General features: G+C 42.9%; 1 protein-coding gene and 1 long non-coding RNA gene across 5 annotated transcripts in view; one reads left to right on the top strand and one right to left on the bottom strand.

Moving 5' to 3' along the window:
- The window catches only part of LOC119169629 (cell adhesion molecule Dscam1-like), a 138,265-nt gene that overhangs the window by 60,634 nt on the left and 54,977 nt on the right, over nucleotides 1-22,654 (bottom strand). Inside the window, exon 2 of the mRNA XM_075887178.1 lies at nucleotides 18,812-19,138. Coding sequence (XP_075743293.1) covers nucleotides 18,812-19,138 — 327 coding nt within the window. The remainder of the gene's footprint in view (nucleotides 1-18,811; nucleotides 19,139-22,654) is intronic.
- LOC142796470 (uncharacterized) overlaps nucleotides 1-22,654 on the top strand; it is a 72,321-nt gene that overhangs the window by 13,277 nt on the left and 36,390 nt on the right. For all 4 annotated transcript variants that reach the window (XR_012893861.1, XR_012893860.1, XR_012893859.1 and 1 more), the window contains one exon: nucleotides 14,333-14,417. This is a non-coding gene — a long non-coding RNA (uncharacterized LOC142796470). The remainder of the gene's footprint in view (nucleotides 1-14,332; nucleotides 14,418-22,654) is intronic.

Raw genomic sequence — 22,654 nt, 5'->3', positions numbered from 1 at the left:
TTAGTCCTTGGAATGTCTGCTGAATGGCGGTGCATATGCGGAATATATGATAAAAAGATGTGAAATGGTGGTACTTGGAGTGTTGAATAGATGAACGAACGGACACACAGACAGATGCATGGACGGACTCACGGATGGCTGCACCGACGGATTGACGCAGGGGCGGATGCATGGACGAACGCTGGGATGGACGCACAGATGGACGTGCGGACGCACGAACAGACGTACACACGGACGGGCGAATGGACGCACGGACGGTCACACAGACGGACGCATGGACGGACGGAAGCAAGAACGAATGGACGGACGGATGCTTCACCCCACTCTCCATCATTCACTCCGTGGATACGCTGCCATTTTTTTCTCGACTTGTGCCGGGCAAATGAAAATATTTTGTCCAACTTTCAGTTAAGAAGAAGGCGCTTGAAGCTAAACAGTAACTCTTGCGATGTTATGCGTAGCTTCAATGAAAATATCTTTTAAATATTTAGCCAGGAAGAAGAAATAAACTCCTGTAATTGAACGGGCTACTCGCTAAGGCTTTTCTTCCCCACCCATCCTAAAATCGCTACGTCAGTGCACAAAACCGGAAGCAGTCTTGTACAGTGAGAAAGCCTATATGTTGAAGTACTGTGGAAGCATAGAGTAACATAGTAAACTATGTTACTCTATGGTGGAAATCCGCCGAACGATATATGCACACGAAGCGAATAAAGATTGTTGATTAAGGAACTTTGCTCGAGTGACGTTTCGTTAAGTAGTGCTGCCTTCGTCGAGGCAGCAACGAAGACAGTGCACACGTTGAAACGATGGCTTCCAGCGGCATTCCCTGCACAACAATTTTTCCCTACCGCAGTAATATATATGCTGTGCTTTATTAAAGGATTATTTGCACAGCTTTCCACTGTTGATTGTAAATTATGAAACTTTCTCTTTATCACACATGCTCTAGGCTCACGAGGTTATTTCCTCTGCCATTTGTGCATGTATCAAGGTGCGTTTCTTCCTGTAAAAGACGAAACATGATAATATGTGACTGCATTGCGATAAAACATGCGGCAGAACTATGGTATTGTTACAGGCCATGATTAGCAATAAAAAATGCCCCAACAAGGCGATGAAGATGACGATTCAAAATAGCATTTGTGTTGTTGTTGCTGCTCTGCCATCTCGGAAGAAACCAAGAGGCGGCTGCTGCAGAGCTCCGTAATACCGCCTTTGGTACCCGCACCTCCACAGAATCCACATGAAGGGAGAATGACAAAACGTAAGAAAGAAATATATTTGCGGTATGCACACGGAGTACACAGAATGCTTCTGCTAAATTGGAACAATAGCAACAGCAGGAGTGCTATTTTGAATCGTCATCTTCATCGCCTTGATAGAGCATTCCTTGTCGTTCATCATGGCTTGTAACATGTGAAAATTTCGTAAAAAAAATAGATTTTGTTACTTTGGGAAAATAGCGAATTTCTGAGCTACACTTGACTGTTGAGCAAAATACATTTTGTGAAAAAATAAAAGAAGGGGGGGGGTATAAAACAAAAAAAAGTAAAGCGCCATTCGGCGCTCAAGAAAGTAAATGTACTTTCTTTTTTTGCCCCCGCCCCCTTTTCTTTTTCACTAAATGTTTTTTTTTTGCGTCGCAGTGAAGTGTTCCTCAGCAATGCAAGCACCGACTCGCCCAAAAAGTCATTTAGATATTTTATAACCATAGAGAATGTCCTTGTCTTTTAAAGTACTTATTGTTCTTGAGTATGCCTGTGGTTTGAAAAATATTTTCTGTGCTTTTCTCTTCGAAACGTTGACACGGAAAGTGGGTTTGAATTGGAAATATAAGACAAAAGCAAAGAGAAATTCTGACATGTGTTAATTAGTGAAATTGAGATGACTGGTTCTTGAGTGAGTAGCCTAGGTCTACTTGCATTTTAACACAAAAATGTTTTAAGCCAGGGTCGTCGAAAACTCCAGTGACGTATTTCCGCCACGCTAGTTTTTGTCGCGCACAATTCATTACGTACGATTTCCGTCGCGCACAATCGGGAGACAAGAAAAGTTCCGTCAACGGGACTCGAACCGACACATTTGGGTCCACGACTGCAGATGCAGGGTACGCTATTCATTGCGCCACGGTCACTTATTTTGTACGCTTTCCGAAATACGTCTTTTATATTTACCACTGTACTCTCACAGCGCTCTTGTCAATTTCAGTTGTGCATTAATGACCGTGGCATCTGTAATTGGTTCCCTCAACACACAGTTTTTGAGCGTCTGCCCCATTCGGCATGTTTTCAACATCAAAAGCTCAATCTTGTCAACGCCTTAACGCACCCCTCAGCACTGAGCTTACCACCAGTGTCAGCGTTGCTCATGGCATCCATCCATACCAAACATAGCTCTACAGCCTCTGGAACGTGCACCTGTTTCTTCTGGATGTAGCTATGCATTAGCCACTTATGCTCGCCCAGCGAATAATCGTGACCGGCCTAAGGGATGGCATGACACGTGTTGTGTTTCTCTATGGCAGTGGTGTTCAAGAAATCAAACATCATGCGAGCGGGTAACCTTGGCACAAGTTCGGCGTTCAATCAGTCACACTTTTCATGCTGTCACATCCCTTTCTCTGGTTCCGATCTCACCATTAACTACTACAGCTACTACAAGCATTTATGACCTCAAGTGTTTGTTCAATTATTAATTATGGACATTAGTAGTCATGATGTGGATGTATGGTTAAGCGTTAGCGTGAATGCTTCAGCGTTAAGCGGTTCTGTAGCTGTAGCTCTCTTATATCACTGTGCATTAAACTACTTCTGTAAGGAGATGTTTTCTTGTCGTGTATTTTCGATTCCTATGGTGAAGGGAGCGACCATGTTTTTTTAGCATTCTTAAATACCCACTTTTACAGCAGCCTATCACGTTAAAATGTGTCAAATCTTTCTTTATAGTGAGTTCAGACGTTTAGTTGTACTTGTGTAAAGCTACAGTTGTACAAAATCGTAATACTCCACAATCTGTAGTTTCTATCGAAAAAGTATAAATGGAGAAAAACTAGGAAAAGCAAAATAAAAACAATGAACTCTATAAAGCAATGATTTTTAGTACTAATAAAATCTTTCTACTTGGCTTGGGAATTACATCGAATTTTTTTAGCCACATCTTTTGTTACGGCAGCTATACAACTAAGTTTTGTTGAAACTGAGTTTAAAAGTCTCACGCCCTCCTAAATACTTTGTTAAGCAGGGTGTAATACTCTCTGCACTGATAGTTGAGTGGAGCCCTATAGTGAAATGATACTATCGGTGACGTGCAAGTTCTGCAGTAAAATACAGCCTGCAATTTATTTAACCGCGATTCTATCTGTCTCATTCACATCTTCTTTTGTTGTACTGGCGTACTGCTAACCCAAGCTAATGTGAGATTACTTGTTGCGAAAATACTCAAGTATCAGGTTTCGGCTGCTGCTGACAAAAAGCACAGACTTCGAAAAAGCGGTACGTGGGATTCTGTTATAAAAACCTTTCTAAATGCAGTATTGTTGAAAATTTTGAAGTGATGTCTCGATGAAAAATAATGAACAAAATACCCGCATGCTCAGGTGGTATATAGGCAGCAGTGAAAGAGGTTAGTCTCGCTCAATTATATACGCTAACCAGATTACTTTACAAGCGCCATGTGCTTCATTACGAATACCATAAGAATTGTTCTCCGAGCCATTACTACCACTGAAGAGTCTGTGCTCACACGTTTTATGTCGAAAAAACTTGCGTGTGGCGTAATATTTCAAACGAGGAAAGGTACCACGTCAAAGTCAAGGCCCCGGGACAGGGCGAAAATGTTTTCAGAATCTTCACAGACATTTAATGTTCGCGGTTACACAACAATGACCATCATTTGCACACTAGGCATGGTTAGGTCACCATGACATATATGTACTCTATATGCCTGTACTCTATATGTGGTGTAGAAAGGGAAATCGGAATGACACAGTTGATGGGACCTTGCGTCTGTTGAAGCCAGTTTAAGCGAATGTCTAAAAAAGGCGTGGCTTTTCGTCTAAACCCATTGAACGCATTCCACGTTGCCGACTCGTTGTAGCTTACAGACCCCTGAGAACACATGAAAGTCTACGTGTTCAGCTGTTCTCCCTCCTTGTTTCCATCCATCACTTTGTACGTAAAGCCTTCTGTGAAATAATGAACCTGCAACACGCCCCGCTAACCGGATAAGTGTCCGAGGCGTGGTTGCTTGACACATATCGTGATATAAAGCCGAAAGTTGCTTCTATCTGTTGGAATTGACTATAGGCAAGAAACCACCTGTGCATCCCGAAGGTGGCCATTGCTTCTGCGATGGGCAGAGCCTGATATCTTCTCTCATAAAGCCGGGGCTACGGTACTCGGCACTCGTTTCGCTGTGCATTTGTTTGAGGCATGCATCTATGAGGCGTATAAATGACCGCCATACTCTTAGCTGATGGGCCCCGTCAGTGGTCGTTCTTTCCCCATGTTCCTTGGCAGATTGTGTGCTGCGGTTATTTATCGAATAGTCGTCGTTTCGATTAAGGGAGCCTCTTTACAAACACCAAACTCTGCTCTATGTTCTCTATATGCGAAACGGGGGCCCGTTCGAGACGTATATCAAGCAATTCCCTAAATATCAGCGCGTAAATGACACCATAAAAGTGTGTAGATGCAGCAGCTGCTCATTCTTCTCGCGTTCATGCGTCAATATTCGTCACTGTTTATTCTTCGAAAAAAAAACGCTGTACGAATGTCATATATTGCAAGAAAATAAACAATAATGAAATGAACTTCTGTTCACGTGAAACTTTAACCCAGGTTGCAGTGTCTGCGTGGCAGTTCTCATCCTACCACAGAACCATGGTACTTCTTAGTTTATTTCATAGTGTATTTATTAGAAATGAGGTTTTGTTTATGCATAGCGTACGACGTAACTAAGGCCACCTTCGTAAACGCACAATAGGTGTTACAAAACAAACTTCAGACAACACTGCGTTCTAAAAGGCTATATGAGCAGTACTTCACACGAACTGGCTACACCAATTTGGCTGAAACTATAGCTGTTCATAAGTCTTTTAGCTGTACAGTCTTCGTATCAGACAATGATTACATCATTGGTTTTGCGTGCCTTTCTAACAGACGAGTTTTCCGTAACTCTGCATGTCCACTTCTCAGAGCATGAACAAGGCCTACCAATGCTTTAGGGTGGTAACAGATAATTTGCGCTGTGAGAATTAAAATCTAGGTTCTTTTGAAAAACCAGGTGCACGTTAAAGAACCCCAGGTGGTCAAAATTTCCGGAGCCCTCCACTACGGCGTCTCTCATAATCATATGGTGGTTTTGGGACGTTAAACCCCACAAATCAATCAATCAATCAATCTTTTGAAAAACCATTCATAGGACGCTCCAAAAGAGGATGGTGTCCTTACAACTAATCAAGCAATGTTCTATAGTTTCTGGTACTTCACAGAGGTGAAATTTGTGGACACCTTTGGTGCTCAACAAGGCTTTTGCAGCTAGTGTTTCTGTATACAGTTTGTATAGAAAAATGTTTTGGATGAGAACAAATGTTTTGGACGAGAACAAAATCTATACACACAGTAAACAATGCCGTCAAGTCGAATCAGTTTGAGTACGTGCCCATTATCCTACGACCCGGACGAGCAATCACGGATGAGCGCTTACCCAGACAGGGCCACGGATGTAGTGCTTACGCAGTTGTCACCAAAGTTTGAGCGTTTGTTCCACTTTTATTATCTCACGGATTAGCTGCGACATGTGCCGTGCCTACACCACACTGATGAAAAATGCCGGGTTTACCGAGTTATACGGCAATCTTGGCCACGTGCCTAAGGTGACTTCACTGTATACGTCCGGATCAGGATTGTACTGATCGTTTTCTGTAGACAAATATATTTGTCTCTTCTGCAAAATAAATAGTAGGTGGATGACAGCGCTGTGTTTGTGCTCTGATCTTTCTACTTATACGCTGAATGTGATGAAGGAAAATTAACTAGCTGAAGCTTTTATTCTTGCATAAAACAGTATTGTTTATCGGTTATTGTGCCGCACTTGCAGTGATCAACGTTTGGCGTGAGCTACAGGCATCGCCATAGCAGCCAGACGATATGTTTTGAGGTTTGTGTTTCGCAGGAAATTCGGAGTGGCCGCAGATCAATGTCTAAGCACCCGCGTAGTGGTGCCGGTAACTGAACACGCCACCCAGTAGAACGCACCAGACACTTAGTTACGGCAGATTGCGTTTCGCACCAACCCGGAGCATGTCAATTGTCGGTTCCTGTATGTCCCTGGCTAATTCTAGATCAACCGACTTACTAGACCCAAACTTACTAGACCCATACTTTCCCTTCTCAGTTTGCATTCACGTAAAAGAAACAGTCGTATACCGTGTGTGTAAACTTGCGTGAATAGCTTACTTAGGCAATCCCAACAAATATCCGTTCTTTTAGCGAAGTAATATGTTTGTGACAAGTTTTACAATTAGCTTTGGCAAAGCTGATTGAGGGGTTACCTATTTCCCAATAGGAATAAGTGAATCACCATCTAGGCAACTGAAGAATAATATCTGGGGACATACATCACAAGACCTCTTGATTATGAGCGACGCCGTAGCGGGAGGCTCCGGAAATTTCACCCACTTGTTGTTATTTAACGTGCACTGGGATCGCTCAGCGAACGAGCCTTGGCCATTTCCCCTCCATCGATATGCGACCCCCCCCCCCAACCGTGATCAAACCCGAAACCTCCAGGTCAGCAGCCGAGCACCTTAACTACTGCTCCATAACGGCGGACGGTCTGGGCAACAAAGAGCCTAAAACTGTACCGAGTGTGATATGAATGTGTGAGACGGAAAATGCGGCGCATTCTTTATTTCTGCCGGAAGCATTATATTACAAGTCACTCAGGCTGTCGCCCGGCCACGGTTGTTTAGTCGTTATGGCACTCGACTGCTAACCCGAAGGCCACTGTATCAAATTCCGGCTGCAGCGATTGTAGTTTCGATGGAAGCGAAAATGTTTGAGGCCCGTGATTTCAATTTAGGTGGACGTTATAGAGCCCAAGTGGGTATTAATTTCCGGAGTCCGCCACTATACAGCGTCTTTCATAATGATATTGAGATTTGGGAATGTTAGACGCCAGATATTATTGTTATTGAACTACGCTGCAAGCAACAGTTTTAATAAGTTTTAGAAAGTGTTGAAATCACTAGTTTTCCCAAAGCGTTGGAAATCTTCTGTAAAGTCTCCGAACTTCCTAATGCCAAACTACTTGTGCGACTGTCAATTCGAAAACGACCAGAAGGGCCAGATAGTAGTTTGCGCTGACGAAATCCGTAAACAGAGATGGTGTGTTCGAGGCGACGTTTCGACAACTAAGTTTGTCTTGCTCAAAGCTGGAACTGGTATTACTTCTACAAAGACTAGAACTGGTAGTTTAAGCCTTGAAGAAAACAAGTTCACTATCCTCTGTTTCGAGATTCTTTTATGGTGTACGTGCGAAAGCATCAACATTGGAAAACTTCTTTGTTCTTTTTCGTCTTTTTTCCTTGTAGGGTAGCAAACCGGGTAAAACCTGGTTGACCTCCCTGCCTTTCATGTGCCTATCTCTTTCTCATTCTCTCTATTTTTTTTTTGGTTCAGAAAGTGAGGTATTGTCATGCTTGTATGCATTATTAAATCTCATTTTCCGGATAGTTGCTCGTTACGATGTCATTACTGTTGTGTGCTTTTTATTATTGCATTGCATTACCTTGTTTGTATTGTTTTACACTGCTTTATTAACGTTCAAGAAGAAAGAAAAGTAGTCTGCAAATGAGTACATGAACAAAAGTACAGCCTCATATTACTGAAACCATTGGAACACGGCAGCTTTACGCGAGAGCTATAAGTCAAAGAACAAATACTACTCCTTCTTACTCAACACACGTTTTTTGCAAAGTGGTTGACAAACAGCCGTTATTAGTTTTTTAGCACAAACCACCACATCGGCAAGTGCATTATCAGAAAATAGAGAATATCTGGTGTTCACGACTCAAAACCACGATGTGATTTTGAGAGACGTCGTAGGGGAGGGCTCCGGAAACTTCGACCATGTGGCATCCACAAATGTAACACAACACAAAGGCCTTGCTTGGCTTCTGTGCTCCTCCGCGGTGTTTACTCAAGGTGCATGGAAAAAAGACGTGAACAACCCGCTCATAAACTGAGGACACGTCAGCCCGGACTCGCCAGCTGCGATATGCAGTAACTGTATCATCAGCGAAAACCTCGGGCAATTTTCCGGGATATGTGTACAATTTTTTATTTGTGGCCCTGACAGACCTCAGAGACGCTGGCATCAACCTGGTTGAGCTTTAACACCAGACTTGCGGCGCCAACTTTCTTTTCGCTTTTATGAAGCAGCAGGGCTGTCACCCAAGAAACGTGAAGTGGACCGTCTACCGCTTAAACTGACATGCATGTTAAGGAACCCAGGAGGTCACAATTTGCTTGCAGTCATCCTAATTAACCATGCTACATATTCATATTCATATATCAGTGCTTCAAACACATGCACTACGCTTTCTTTAAACAGCTCCTGTGAGCAATAGACTTGTACCTCGCAAATAATAAACGCATTTACCTGCTGCCTGAAGAGGCCACATATTATTAAAGATTTACAACTCTGTGTTGCAACGGAGTCGGATCCTTAAGCTCAGACAGTGCACGCGGATAACCTGAAACTTTGAACGGCATGGCTGAAACAGTACAGGATGCCTTATGGCACACAAATCTCGAACACGGTGTGTTAGCGTTACGGAAACAAAAAAAAGTACACAGTAGAAAGATGTGGAGGTAGAATAATTTTTTTTGAAGTTTTCACAACACAATAAATTGATAGTCCTTCGTAAAACTTACAGCAAGTAATTAGTCGTGCATTGGGAAAGCTAGCGCCTATGTAAGTAAGGAAGTACTCTTTAAAGAAAACATTTGCCTACGTTCAACTCCCTCCTCTAACTTAGAGATGCCCTTACTCAAATGTTCGTTATAATTTCGTTGTCCGTATTCTCTAAACACACAACGCTGGACAGAAAGCTCAGGTTGCTACTCCAGCGCAGCAATATCCACGAACGTTGCTGGCGGCAGGGTCAACTTCCGTGTCTGCGAAAGCAGTGTGCCGACGGCCATATTTAGCTTCCTGCTCCATATAAAAAGTTCTGATCTTCACCCTCGGAAAGCGAGCTTCGTGCACGGTGTTCATTACACTGATTGCTGGCACTGCAGCGCACTCCTAACGTAGTTTTTTGACGTTCTCGGTTGTATAAGCACTTCGTTTTCTCTTCTTCAATTCTTTTTTTCAAGGAAGGCACCTTGGATATCATGCACCGATTTAAATTAAATTGCCTCGCGCACATGGAATGGTGAGGTTAGCGGTTCCCTTGCGAGACGGGCACAAAAAGGCACGAGCGGCCATATTTACACTTAATCACCTTTTCGCGAGGACTGGGTTCTCGCCCGAGTCATGCGAAACGAATTATTGAAACCTCGCTCGAGTTTCTAATTTCAAATGAAGAGATTAAAAAAAATTGACCTGCAAATTGCAACAGAAGCTGGAGCGAGACCAACCTGATGATTATGACTTAAGTATGTCGGGTGCACGTTTGTGGTTTTTGAAGGCTTTCGCATTAGTGCTTGCTTACGGTTCATATACGACACCAGAGTAATTAAATACGCAAGACATTAACTACAATGCTGACAAAACTTCCCTCAAGCATTTGTGTCTTTAATTTTGTGTTTGAATTGGCACAAAAAAAAAACGCTGCTACGAAGAAAGGATACCGGAATGACTAAGGCACGGAACTTTTTGTGCAAAGAATAAGAACATAAACGAATGTGCAATTCAGCATATGGACGTCAGAACCACCTTGGTGTTTTTATGATACACATACTCTTTCTTTATTTTTGACAAGTAATGTAAAAGTTTGCATAGTTAGTATTCGCTGGTGTCAAATTTTTTATATTATGTCTAAACAAAGGTAGATTAGCTTGTATTGAATGTCCTTAGTTTTCATGAAATTCACTCGTGAACGGTCAATATGACTCATAAAACATTGATGTATAGAAAGAGGACAAGTTAGATGAACTGAATACTGTAAGAAAAGACTTCGCAGCACAAAAAAAAAAAAAAAGACCACACGCTGTAGGAGCCTGTCCTGTCAATCGAACATTCCTTACAAACTCCGAATGGTCGGGGGAGCGTAGTTTATTCTGAAAAGCTTGCTCCAGTTTCACCTAATATGGCATACTTGGCAATATGAACATCAAGTCTAATGATAACCGGGAACTTTCTCTGCTCCTTTTTGGTGGGAACACCATTCGCGTTGGGATTAGTAAGCTCCCCACATTGCACGATGGAGAGAGCGTGATAAGAAAAAAATATTTTTTTTCGGCTAAAACATTTCGTTCACTCATGCACACGTAACAACATTTCGTTTTGTCGAGTGCTATAGAATTGCGTGCTGTTCACATACTGAAACGCTTGCGAACGAAATGGAGTAACGGAGAGTGACATCAACACACTGGCATAAAGCTTATGGTATTGACACTCGTATTTTATTGAAGCCATGGTATTATCGTTAGCTGCAAGTGTGTCTGTAGAGTACACCATGTAGACACCTTGCAGCTTAGGTACAATGAAAAAGAAGATATTCTCAGTGCTTCCTCGACTGTAAGGAGTGGCAGTCAAAGGAAGGAAGGAAAATAGAAGACAAAAAACAGCAGGGAGGTTAATCAGCCTGTAGGCAGCCGGCTTGCTACAATGTGAGGTGCCATCCAAGGTAGAGTGATTCGCCTGCCATGTCCATAACGATCATTGCCTCTTTTGGCTCCCATAAAAGCTTGACATCGTACTTGTTGATATTTTTTTATTCATTATTGTCTTTTTTTAAATTTTACGTTGAACGAGTCATCATAGCTTCCCCGTGATCCTAAACGATTTCAGCCTTTCGTGATAAGATGGCGTTTCACCAACTTGCAGGTGTGTGCTAGGGTGGAAGACATTTACACAACCTTCAGTCTTTTCCTTTAACAATTTTTATTTTTTCTGGAATGTGAGTACACCGGTTGAGCACGAGCGAGCTCAAAGTCGAACTATACGGATTCTCTACACTCTACGTTCCAACGCAGAAGCAGTCGGTGTGAAAAAACACCTGCCACAACGTCAGTTTGAGCTGAGTGATTGCGGCATTTCGTAAATTGTCATTCAAAAAAAAAAAGGGCACACATGCCCCATGTGAGTAGAGAAGGAAATTGAAGACATTTTTTCAGCACCCCGTTTGGCACATCATCTCAGTCCGTCTTTAGGCAACGATCTTCTCCCCATAACTTAGCTTGTTGCCAGCAGTAGTTCCATTCTCTGCCTTTCCCCAACTTCTCTCTCAGCCCTGGCGTTCTGGTGTAAGCGTTTCGGAGTCTTTAGTGCTCAGCGGCACTTGGCTCCGGCTAGCGAACTATAAATCTGAGCTCTCGAGTGCGAACGACTAATCGTGGTCGTTTCGCGTAACGGCTCTCTCCTCGCTCGGCGCGGTGAAGCGAAGCGTGCTGGTTCGTGGTCTGGAGGAGCTGCATAATGCTGTTGGGAGCGCTCGGCCAGAAAAATGTGCACAACGCGAGCTCCTTTCGCTGGCGCTGTGCGTGCACATTGTTTAGAAAGCGCGGTGGTCACAATCGACTGTGTTGCGTCTGTCACAGCTTTCCAGCTTCCGCGATTCAGAGCGCGCAATGCGGAGTGGTGCAGTTAGGCCATTACGACACAAACTTGCGGAAATTCAAGTCTCGTTGACGCTTTTAGGTTAAGAATTTTTCAGCCAATATAGCGGGTGATGAAGGCGGGGTAGGGCTTTTGTAACTTTGGCAGAGCTGGGACAGTAAAGGATTAAATTAGAGTGCATGTAACATTACTCTAGGAAACATGATGAAAAGAACGGAAACGTTTAACTGTGATGATGTAGAAAAGAAATGCCCATATGCAGGTCATCTAGTGGTGGCAACAGGAAAGCCCATTGGTCTGGTTAAGGGGGGGTGGGGGGGTAGGAGTGTTTATTACTGCAGTGGTAAATACAACTGATGTTTTGGCCTCAAACCGAGTGCCTAAAGTAACAGGGTAACGATTTAATGATTTGTCGCTGATCTCTTTGTGTGCTATCAGTAAACATACTTCGCTCATTCTGTCACTAACACGGGACACATTAAAGATACTCTTGTTGTTGTTTCTGGTTGCAATCCAATGTGATTGCAACTATATGAGCTGGTAACGTGTGCATAATGCCTCGGTAATGCGACGTCTAGACAGAATTGCTGAACTTAACGTGTGGTTTCGGTCTTGTTAGCGAGATGTGTTGAACTTCATCTTTGGTTAAACGCTGAAACCAATATTTGCCTGAAGTATTTAGGGTAAATGTAACGACCAGTATTTCAATACACAGCCAAAACAAGGAGCAGGAACAACTACGTGATTATTGAAATTTGAATGTTCCACAAGTTGACCACTTGCCATCACTGCAGTGAACAAATTGTTCATTCTAGCTGCCTTCAACATAGATGGCTGGAGGTGCCCGCGACCTGTAATAGTGAAGCGCGTTTAGTGAAACCAAAACCTGCAAAGCACTAAATTTTCACACTCACTTGTGATGTCAAGTATATTTACAGTAAAACATTTCTGGCTTACTTCAAACCGCAGGATAAATATGGGCTTTGCCGAAACCCTAACTAACGAGCATAGCTATAAATGACTAAGAACAAAGAAATGAAAGAGGGAACAAAGGGGTCTTTCATATTAAGCTTGTCATTACAATGCGTTCAATGAAGATTGTCTAGATTGTTAATATGAGTCATAATGGTCTTTGTTTCATGTTTTATGATGTATCAAATCGTACCTACTTTCACCATGTTTTACAATATATATCGCCTAATCGCCCATAGTTATGAAACGGAATGTATTTACTGCTAATTACGGCTCATCAATACTTACTTCAGTAAAGTACGCAACTAAGTTCGTTTTATTTGGCACGCTATACTAATTACTTTCACAAGACAAAGGTGCGTGGTAGATTTTTACTTAGTGCATATGCTTTTAATCACATGAGTGATCATAAGTTAGGGAAAGTACATCAAGGTTCTCGAGGAGCACTGGTGTTGCTGCATAACCTGTTTAAAACACCGTTTGAGATAAGAACCAAGAACATGTTCTCTCGCGATCTCAGCCATGATGGTAGCATTTAGATGAAGGTGAAAATGCTAGAGGCTTATGTACTGTGCGATGTCAGTGCATGGTAAAGAACACCACATGGTCAAAAGTTTTAGATCCTTCCACTACAGCATCTCTCATAATTATATCGTGGTTTTGGGATGTGAAATCCCGGGTTCTAAGACTACTGCCTTGTATCTTCTTTTTGTCAGTCAACTTACGTTTTAATGCAGGTGCCAACGTCCCCGTTATTACTAATTGACGGCCAGTATCTGGCACGAACCTTAAAGCAAGCTGCTCTCCAAACAGCCGCGTTTAACGCAGCGGCGGCTTGTTTGAAAAATAACCTCGCCTTCACGGTGTAAACGGAAACATCGGGCGATAACTTATCCGCAACGAAGCGGCAAGGGGACGCGAGGCACAGAGTCCGTGCGCTCGTTTCATGCTGCTACGCAGTGTATAGTAGCTAAGTGATTAATATCCACGTACGAAGCGTTGAGTGCAAATAGATTAGGTTACATAAAAAACGCAAATGAGAAAAGAAGGGATTGATTGAAGGGTTATAAGCATAGACGTTAACGAGCATGCTGTTTTTGATTAGAGTGAAGCTCACTGAAATACAAAGCTTGTTACCAAGATGCGCCCAACGCTGCAGCGCATGGTTTAATTCCGCGCTACGCAGAGTTAGTACAACAAAGCTGTTTTACTCGAGCTTTGTCATGTGTCGCAGATTAAAAAAAACAGTCCTGGGGAAAGAACACATTCTCGGTCCCCGCCCGAGCACTATGTATAGTAGGTAACAAGAGAAGCTGGAACGGGTCCTCCTTAGCAGCCATGATTAGTAGCGAGGGGCGGGAAAGGGAGAGGCTACGGAATAAAAGATTTTCTATACTAAGACCAACTGAATTCTCGCTACGTCTGCTGCGACGCTGCTTCGTGGAACTTAGTTCAAGCTTCAAGTTGCAATTTCTCTTGTGTTATTAATTTATTGAAAACAAAAATGAAGTGTGATGCACTTTTTATTTTTTATTTTTTATTTGATTTTCATGCATGTATATACAAGGACACAGAGAAAAGAAGGAAAGAGCAAGCCAGATGACAACTGCCACTTGGAGGAGCACAACGCCTGCCTATTTCTGTGGGATGAGGTAAGAGACAAAGCAGATAAACGTAGAAGTACAGAAAGAGGAAAGAAGAGAGAAAAGTAAAGACTGAGACGAGCATGAGTAAACAAACAAAAAAACGCCTATAAACGGGTGGCCAGATCCACTCGTTGCGCAAAAGTCAGTGAAGCTCAGTTGGCCTGGTCACGTCGTGAACTACAGCGTCCAAGGAAAAGGTAACCATGTATGGTCGCGCATTTGAACCCCACGAGTTTGTATGCCATAATAAGCAAAGCGTGCTGAGTATCAATGCGGGACAGTGCACTACAACATGCTCAAGTGTTTCGCACGAGACAGAAATGCGCAGAACGGACTGTCAACACACACTGTTCTATTTATTTATTTATTTATTTATAATTTACTACAATCCTTGTTTAGGATTTCTGTAGGGTGAGAAGTTAAACAATACATAATATGGTACAATGAAATACATGACGGTATTAGCATTCGCACACCTACACAACAGCCGACTCTCAGTTTATGCAACAGTGCTCTGGAATGAGGCAAGCCATGACCATGAATAGTGTGAAAGTAATGCACTGGTATGGAGCTGATCTCACCTTGATAAGTAATAATGTGACAATCCATGAATTGCCAAGTCCACTTGGCATTGTTATAATAAGCATGCTGCTGTGGCAGTTGAACAACAGAAGTTATGACGTTGGGGCTAAAGCCCATAGGCTCGGAGAAGCTCATGTTCCGCAAGGGATCAACAAAAAATGCTGACGATATAAATAGCAAGCTGGTCTATGGTATGCGTTTAGGATTGACGGTAGTCAGCCGCACTGTTCAAATATAAAGTGGACCCACGAAGTTTCTGATTGATAAGGGAATAGCCTCCCTGTAAGTGCATGATGCTTCACAAATTACATGCCACAAACATTTTTAGAATTCGTCAAGGGTGTATAAGTGGAGTTGCAGGAACTTCTTTCACGCTTCAATTATTCTTTCTCTCCTTTCATACCGGTTATTACCGTGCTAAAAGCTACCGAGGGTGGGCGTTGACAACAGGGCAAGACCATGGATCCCTTTGTCTGTGCGCTTCAAGGTCATGCCTAATTTATTTTATGTTTTCTTTCAAATGCGAATCATTTCTTAGCGAACTTCGGCGACATTGAGCGTATCTATCTATCTATCTATCTATCTATCTATCTATCTATCTATCTATCTATCTATCTATCTATCTATCTATCTATCTATCTATCTATCTATCTATCTATCTATCTATCTAGCCGCTTACGCTTAGGTGCTCTTGTGGTTCCCTATTTACTTGGCGTGAACGAAAATCGACATGAGAGGGTAAGATGGTTTGACGAATACGACGCGTATGTCAAGACATGAATATTGTCACAATTCCGTCGCGTACGTCGTCAAACACTTCCAGTCAGACAGTGGCACATACCCACGGGTGGGTATGTGCCGTTGGTATGCGGGTATGTGCTACGGGTGATAAACACTTCGTATCTACCCAGGAACGACGAGGACACACATGGGCAATTTTAACGCGTGAGTGTTAAGAAATATGAGACGTCGGTAGCGTTGACTCGATGAGTCCCAGCTGGAATCGAACCCAAGCATTCTGGGTGTCAATGAAGCATTTTACCACAGAGCTAAGCCAGGTCTCAGAACTACTTTTCAAATACACGCTAATTTTCGTGAAACATTTATAGTGGTTCCAGTGCTGCCTATTATAAGCTACAAATATGTACTATTTTGCTATTTTGATACAGCCGTCACGTCGGGTTAACGTCAGATGTGGTTAGTTGCCATGCGCTGAAGTTCATTTATGTAGCAGTGTCCGTGGGCAGCATCTCCTCGAGCATCAACGCTTCATATCAGCCTCTTGTGTTGCTAATGCGCATGTTCCAGTTGACATCATTGTGCAAATGCAAACAACTGGTTATATAAACATCTGCAACTCTTCAACATATGTCTGCGCGTGAAACATTTGTACATATATTTAGCGTCATCACGTGTCGCTCACTAAAAAAATTGCTACATGGTCACCTTTCCTCCGCATGCTTCGCATAACTTGGATTCCCAGGAACGTGGAATCTGCCAATTTTTTTTTTCTTCGAGCGCATTCACATCATTTATAAGGAGAAAAATCGAGTGTTTTCTAGCTGAATCTGAGAGTTAGTTATAAGTTCCTGACTGTGTGCTGCGTTATGGTGTTTGGCTTGTGTGTTTTCGGGAGTCTGTGTTTCTGACTGTTCAGCTGTGTTTCCTGACCGTTCTCAAAAAGGGTTCAAAGGCGGCGTTTTTTAAACGCGGTTGTGATTGCTCCGGCCAAATGACCTATCATCTTTGAAAATATTAAGAGAGCATAATATTCAGTTTGTCAAAGCCCTATATACAAAAGATTTTGGGACTGATAACACAGGTTATAACTAAGAAGTATACTAAGTACTATGAACTGCATTTGTCAAGCAAACTTTATTCGGCATCCTAAAATGCTCACGTGTGTATGTTAATAAGACAGCCTAGTATTTTATGTCCAAGCCGAAGAAGCAATAATAGTGATTGAGTGACGTAGTAATCGCAGCGAAAACTCCAGATTGACATTTTTCGAAGCTGACGTGTCCAATCCAGAGGTCTTGATGTTACATAAGGAGGCTTGGCCAAGACAAATCATGGTGACGTATTAGTCTAGCAACTCGTCATACAATCCTAATACGTGCTTTTGGGGCATACAAAATTGACTTGTAGTTTGGTCACTCTAACAAAATCAAAATGAGCCCTATGACTTTTTTGTGAGTTCTGACTTGCTTTATTTGGGACTCTCTTTAAAGAGACAAGGGAACTCTCTTTAGGATTCGTTACACTTTTAAGATTTAACGTGCCCCGTAAAAGAAAATTGTTTACGTGGCAACACAGGATTAACCAAAATTAGAAACACACAACTCCTTAAATAGACAGAATGGCGCCTCCTACAACGCCTTCGCACCAATACAAGGTTGTGCCCAAAAGCTCCATGTCCGCATGATGATGCGGTGTTTTCTGACACCTATCACATGCCGTGGGCCTACCCCTCCAAGCCGCCTTGCCCTTCTTCACCATGCTAACTCAGGGAGAGATTGTAAGGGCGCCCTGCTCGGCTGGTACGACTTACACGTCCAAACACCCTAGTTTGGTGTACCTGGGTGGCGGTCACTATCATTTAAGTCCGAAACTATGGTCTCTACTTTGTGCTTATTCATTCTCTTTCGCGCTGGTCGCAGCATACCTGCTGACTCTCTTCAAGCGCAATACATTTTTTCCCCACCATCCCACTATATTTTGTTTTAGAGCGATAGCGCGTGGACAGCGATGCAGTTTTGCAAATAATTCCTTGTGAGTTGACCACAGAAAACTATCATTTTAAAGGGTATGGCAACAGAAATCTGGTGAATACCTAAGACTAGGAATGCCAACGCTGGTTCACTAAAAATGAAGAAAACACTTAGCACAACAAACAGCTCTGAAGTGACGGTGGTGAGCCAAAGACCACGTGTACATTCAACGAGACAATACTAGAGAACAAGAAAGGCGATTGCGGTTGTGAGAAAGCCCCGAAAGAATGGGCGGCTTGTGGTAATCACGACGTGCCTGTAAATTCAAGGGAAGTGCAAACGCTTGCTTTCAGGGCGTGTTTCTGTCTGTGGAGTTCGGACGACCGTGTCGTGTTTGTGACTGTGTTTCGTTTAACTAAGAATCAAGCAGAGACAACCGCTAAGAATCAAAGCAGAGACAACCTTGCATCACGTTGCTAAAGCCTAGGAAGGACCTATAAGCAAACTATAAACAGCCTGCATCATTTACCTAATGCCTAGGAACAACCAAGAACAAACCAGGTTAGTCTTCAAAATTCTCCAGTTTTGCTGTTTCACGCTTCCACTCGATAGTGCAAGGCACCACCGCGGTGGTCTAGTGGCTGAGGTACTCGGCTGCAGACCCGCAGGTCGCGGGTTCGAATCCCAGCTGCGGCGGCTGCATTTCCGGCGGAGGCGGAAATGCTGTAGGCCCGTGTCCTCACATTTGGGTGCACGGTAAAGAACTCCAGGTGGTCGAAATTTCCGGAGCCCTCCACTACGGCGTCTCTCATAATCATATGGTGGTTTTGTGGCGTTAAACCCCACATATCAATCAATCAATCGATAGTGCAAGCTTCTACAATATTTTTTCCCGCTGTGGGGCTAAGCCAAGTGAAGTTAGGTCCACTCACATTTTTTGTGGGTCGAATGAAGTTCACTCACTCACTCACTCGTTCCGTATACAGCCTACAACACACAAGCACATCAGACACGAATATGTCTTTTCCTTATCAACCATGGAGTACTTTGAAATCACATGGTATCGCCCGACCTCCGCGAAAGCTTTCAGCAAGTGGATACACTTACCTGCCCTTACGTGGACGTCGCCGCTGACGACGGAGCCGACGGAGTTTCGGGCGCCACAGCGGTACACTGCAGCGTGAATATCCTGTCGGAAATCCTCGGCGCGAAAGGACGAGAACACAAGAGCTCCGTCGTGCGTTCGCACGTGACGTAGACCGGGAATGTCTGGTGCGGGACCATCGGAGCCCACGCGCCACCACCACACTTCGGGACGAGGCACACCCTGGGCTTCGCACGGCACCACTGCTTGGGACGAGTTGAGGAACTCCACCCGCTCGGGAGGTGCACGCGTGAAGACCGGACCACGTCGTTCTTCCCGGGCAGCCTGCACTGCATTCACGAGGCAAAAGTACAAAAATTAGACAAAGAGTACACGCTTTTGGGTCACTTAGTTTGTTACCTTCAGTGAGGTCATGGCGTTAAGGCATAACAACACAGAAAGAGGACAAGATGTGCGCTACTAAGTAGCCAGCAGTGCAAGTCTTCTCCTCTTGCGTGGTCCCTCTGTTTTCTGTTGTATGGCATCATGAAAAAAGATGAATAGTTTATGCCTCCAGCAGCACATTTAAGAGGACGATTTCGCAGAGTGTGTTGTGTCTGGTTAACCTCTCTACCTTCTATCTTGTATTTTTTTTACTTACTGTACTGCCTTTTCCTCTGGGGCCGTTTGTCTTTTGCATAGCTTACGAGGGATTGTCGTCGAGCGTAAATATTAGGAATAAACTAGGGTCAATTCGGGAATTAATCGTAGTCTGGTGGAAGCGCTAACCTGATATATATTCAATAAAAAAACAATGCATTAGGCTTTATCTGTTCTCCACGGAACGCTATAGTTCTGTGTAATTTTACAGAAAAAGAAAAGTTTATTGCGTGAGTAGTTAGGATTGCATGAAAAGTATAAAAGAGCCCGTTACACATATCACAAAATAAAATACATCACAATCATACATCATCAAATACATCATCAAATACATCATACACATCATAAATGAACCACGGTGCTGTGCTTGCCACTTCATGTTTTGGCTTATGCGCTAAACCCTGTCTCATATTTTTTATACAAGTTTATTGGCACGAAAGACCACAAATTAAAATTATACGAGTATGAAAGTGGCAGGTTCGTGAAAAAGAAAATATTATATGGAATATTGTTCACTGAAAGTTATAAAATATATGGAACATGAGGGGAATATTCCCCACCGTCTTTGTAAATATGGCAATGTCGAATGCTGTTTTAAGTAATTGCTTTAGGATAACGTATAGCTAGCACGTATACGCTGTCGCCTTCTCGCCACGCTCCGTTTAGCAAGTTGCGCGTATCCGAAAAGTTCCGGCGTTCTGAAGGTGATTAGATCATGTGCTAAGTGCTCACTCGCAACATTAGATAATGAAGGAAAAGCAATGCACGCTGGCAGAGGTACAAACCACAGCTGGGGATGCGACGCGCTTCGTCGGTCATACATACTGCGTAGAGACCGTGGCCGCTACAAGAGCGTACACCGAAAACTTTGTTTACGCTCTGGTGCGGCGTGCGGGCTGCAGAACTCATTGCTTTAGGATGTAGCATGTCACCACGCACGCGAATAAAGACATTCGCGGGGAACAAGCGCTAAAAAAGGCAAACTGTCTGTATGTATACGAGCGTGTGGGCGTACATACTACAGTAACCTCATGCTCGGGTGCATCAAAATGAAACAAACGGATCTCGTAAATAAAGAAACGGGCCAATGTATGCTCGGTTTTGGATATGACCCTGGCATCTTTTGAGGCATGATAGAACTTGCAGGACGAGGACGCTGCTCACCCAGGGACCATTTGCGATTTTTAAAATACAATTGACGGTTAAATGTTATGTAATTTTGCTAGTAAAACGTATCGCGAGCTTGTTAATGCTTTCAAATTTGTTTCCCCGTGCTCGCACCTATTCATTTATTTTTTTAAAGTGCACTACTGCCTTTGAGTAGGGCTTGACTGTAAGCGTCTGGGGGAGCATCAAAATTATTACAATCACTCTCTACTAAGAGAAAATTATTCAAATTATATCACAAAAAATAACGACACATATTTTACAGTTTTTTTTTGCAGTCTGATAATGTCTCCGAACAAGTTATTGCTGCGTTCACTGTTACGCATACACGCAAAGAGTCACTTCCTTATGTAACTATGTAATCTAGTAGCGGCGTTGTCTTAATAAGGAGTCTCAAGGCTTTAAGCTATGTGTCTCTAGATTTGGGTGCACGTTAAAGAACCCCAGGTGGTCTAAATTTCCGGAGCCCTCCACTACGGCGTCTCTCATAATCATATAGTGGTTTTGGGACGTTAAACCCCACATATCAATCAATCAAGCTATGTGTCTCTAAAGCGACATTGTGTCAAAGCTGATCATTATAAACCCAATATAACCATTTTTATAGAGTGCGAACTAGACTACTGCATTCCCACACAAACTAACACTTTTGAAAGCAAGCAGTTTGAAACTATTTCGTATTGATTCAAAATTCTGCGCAAAGACATTTCTTCTGGGAATCCAGGTTTACAACCATCGTCAATGTCTTCGTTGTCATCGCCATTTATTGACCTTCAAGGGCACTTAACAGGGCATTGGATTTGGGAGTTAAGCATACTGTAATTATGGCAAAACAATGTCGTCCAAAAACGAAGAGCACTTACATAATCAAAAATTAAGAGACCCACTTTAGAAGTTGAACGCGATAGCAACATTTTGTTTCTAGTGCGCACTTAGTTAAGTGAGAGATCAATCCGGACACCATACAAACAGCAGGAAAATACAGTTTAATGGTGAATATAAATAAATTCAAAGTCGTTAAAAGGACTGGGAAGCCTTGTTCTCTTTTTTTGGAAGACTCTTCAAGACATCACTGTCATACTGATGTGTTTCACCGCAGTTCTTTTGTTATTAACGTGTAGATTTACTTTAAAAAGATTAATTAGGAATTAGTTTAATTTTGCGGTCCGCGAACAAAGAAATCTTTGAACAGCCCAACAAAATCAATGGACACTGAAAAGGCGATCTTGCCACCAATGCAATGTATTTTTTTTTCAGCACGTGAGCCATCGATTGATGAGAGGAACGCAGGTATATTTCTGTCAACAGTTATTTCAGGGTTATTTATATGGTGGTTTTGGGACGTTAAACCCCACATACCAATCAGTTATTTCAGAGAACTCGAAGACATTCTCGCTGCACTGCAATCAACCACGCACATGTAAGCTTCAATGGCGAGCCACCCAGCTATAAGGTGACTCGATGTGCTCCTCCGGAACAAGGTGGAGGGACTGCTTTGTGAACACCATATTAGTTCAAACGTTCGCGTTCAATGGCATTGCCTGCCATGCAGAGGGATCGCTTTCAGTCAAGTTCGCGGCAATTTGCCTTCGTTTATGGCTTCTTGTGGTAGCGCTTGCACATATAATGTTGGTAACAAATAGATTATGCACTAATTATTGCACACGAGGCATTTGATGGCGAAATAAAGGTTTTTGGAGTGAAGCTACCGGTTTATCCCACTGGCTGCATAGGTCCTCGTGCTGTCGCAGCCGATTAAGTTGACGAGTACCAAAATTGACATGAGATGACAACACCATGTGAAAAACACAAATGACTGCTCATTCCATATAAATCATGACATGCCAAAAATGCACGCCTTGTCGTAGGTGATATGATCAAGGAGATACAAGTAGCGTTTGGTATATTTATACTAAAATCGACGTAGTATGGTAAAAGCACGAGGAAAATATACATGACTGCTCATGACCTTGTCATGCATATCATATAGACCATGACATAGATGACCTGGTCATAGAGCTCTTAAGATCGCGCTATTA

This window comes from Rhipicephalus microplus, chromosome 2 (assembly GCF_043290135.1).
Source record: "Rhipicephalus microplus isolate Deutch F79 chromosome 2, USDA_Rmic, whole genome shotgun sequence".
NCBI classification, from domain to species: Eukaryota; Metazoa; Arthropoda; class Arachnida; order Ixodida; family Ixodidae; genus Rhipicephalus; species Rhipicephalus microplus.
This window is presented reverse-complemented; position numbering and strand designations above follow the sequence as displayed.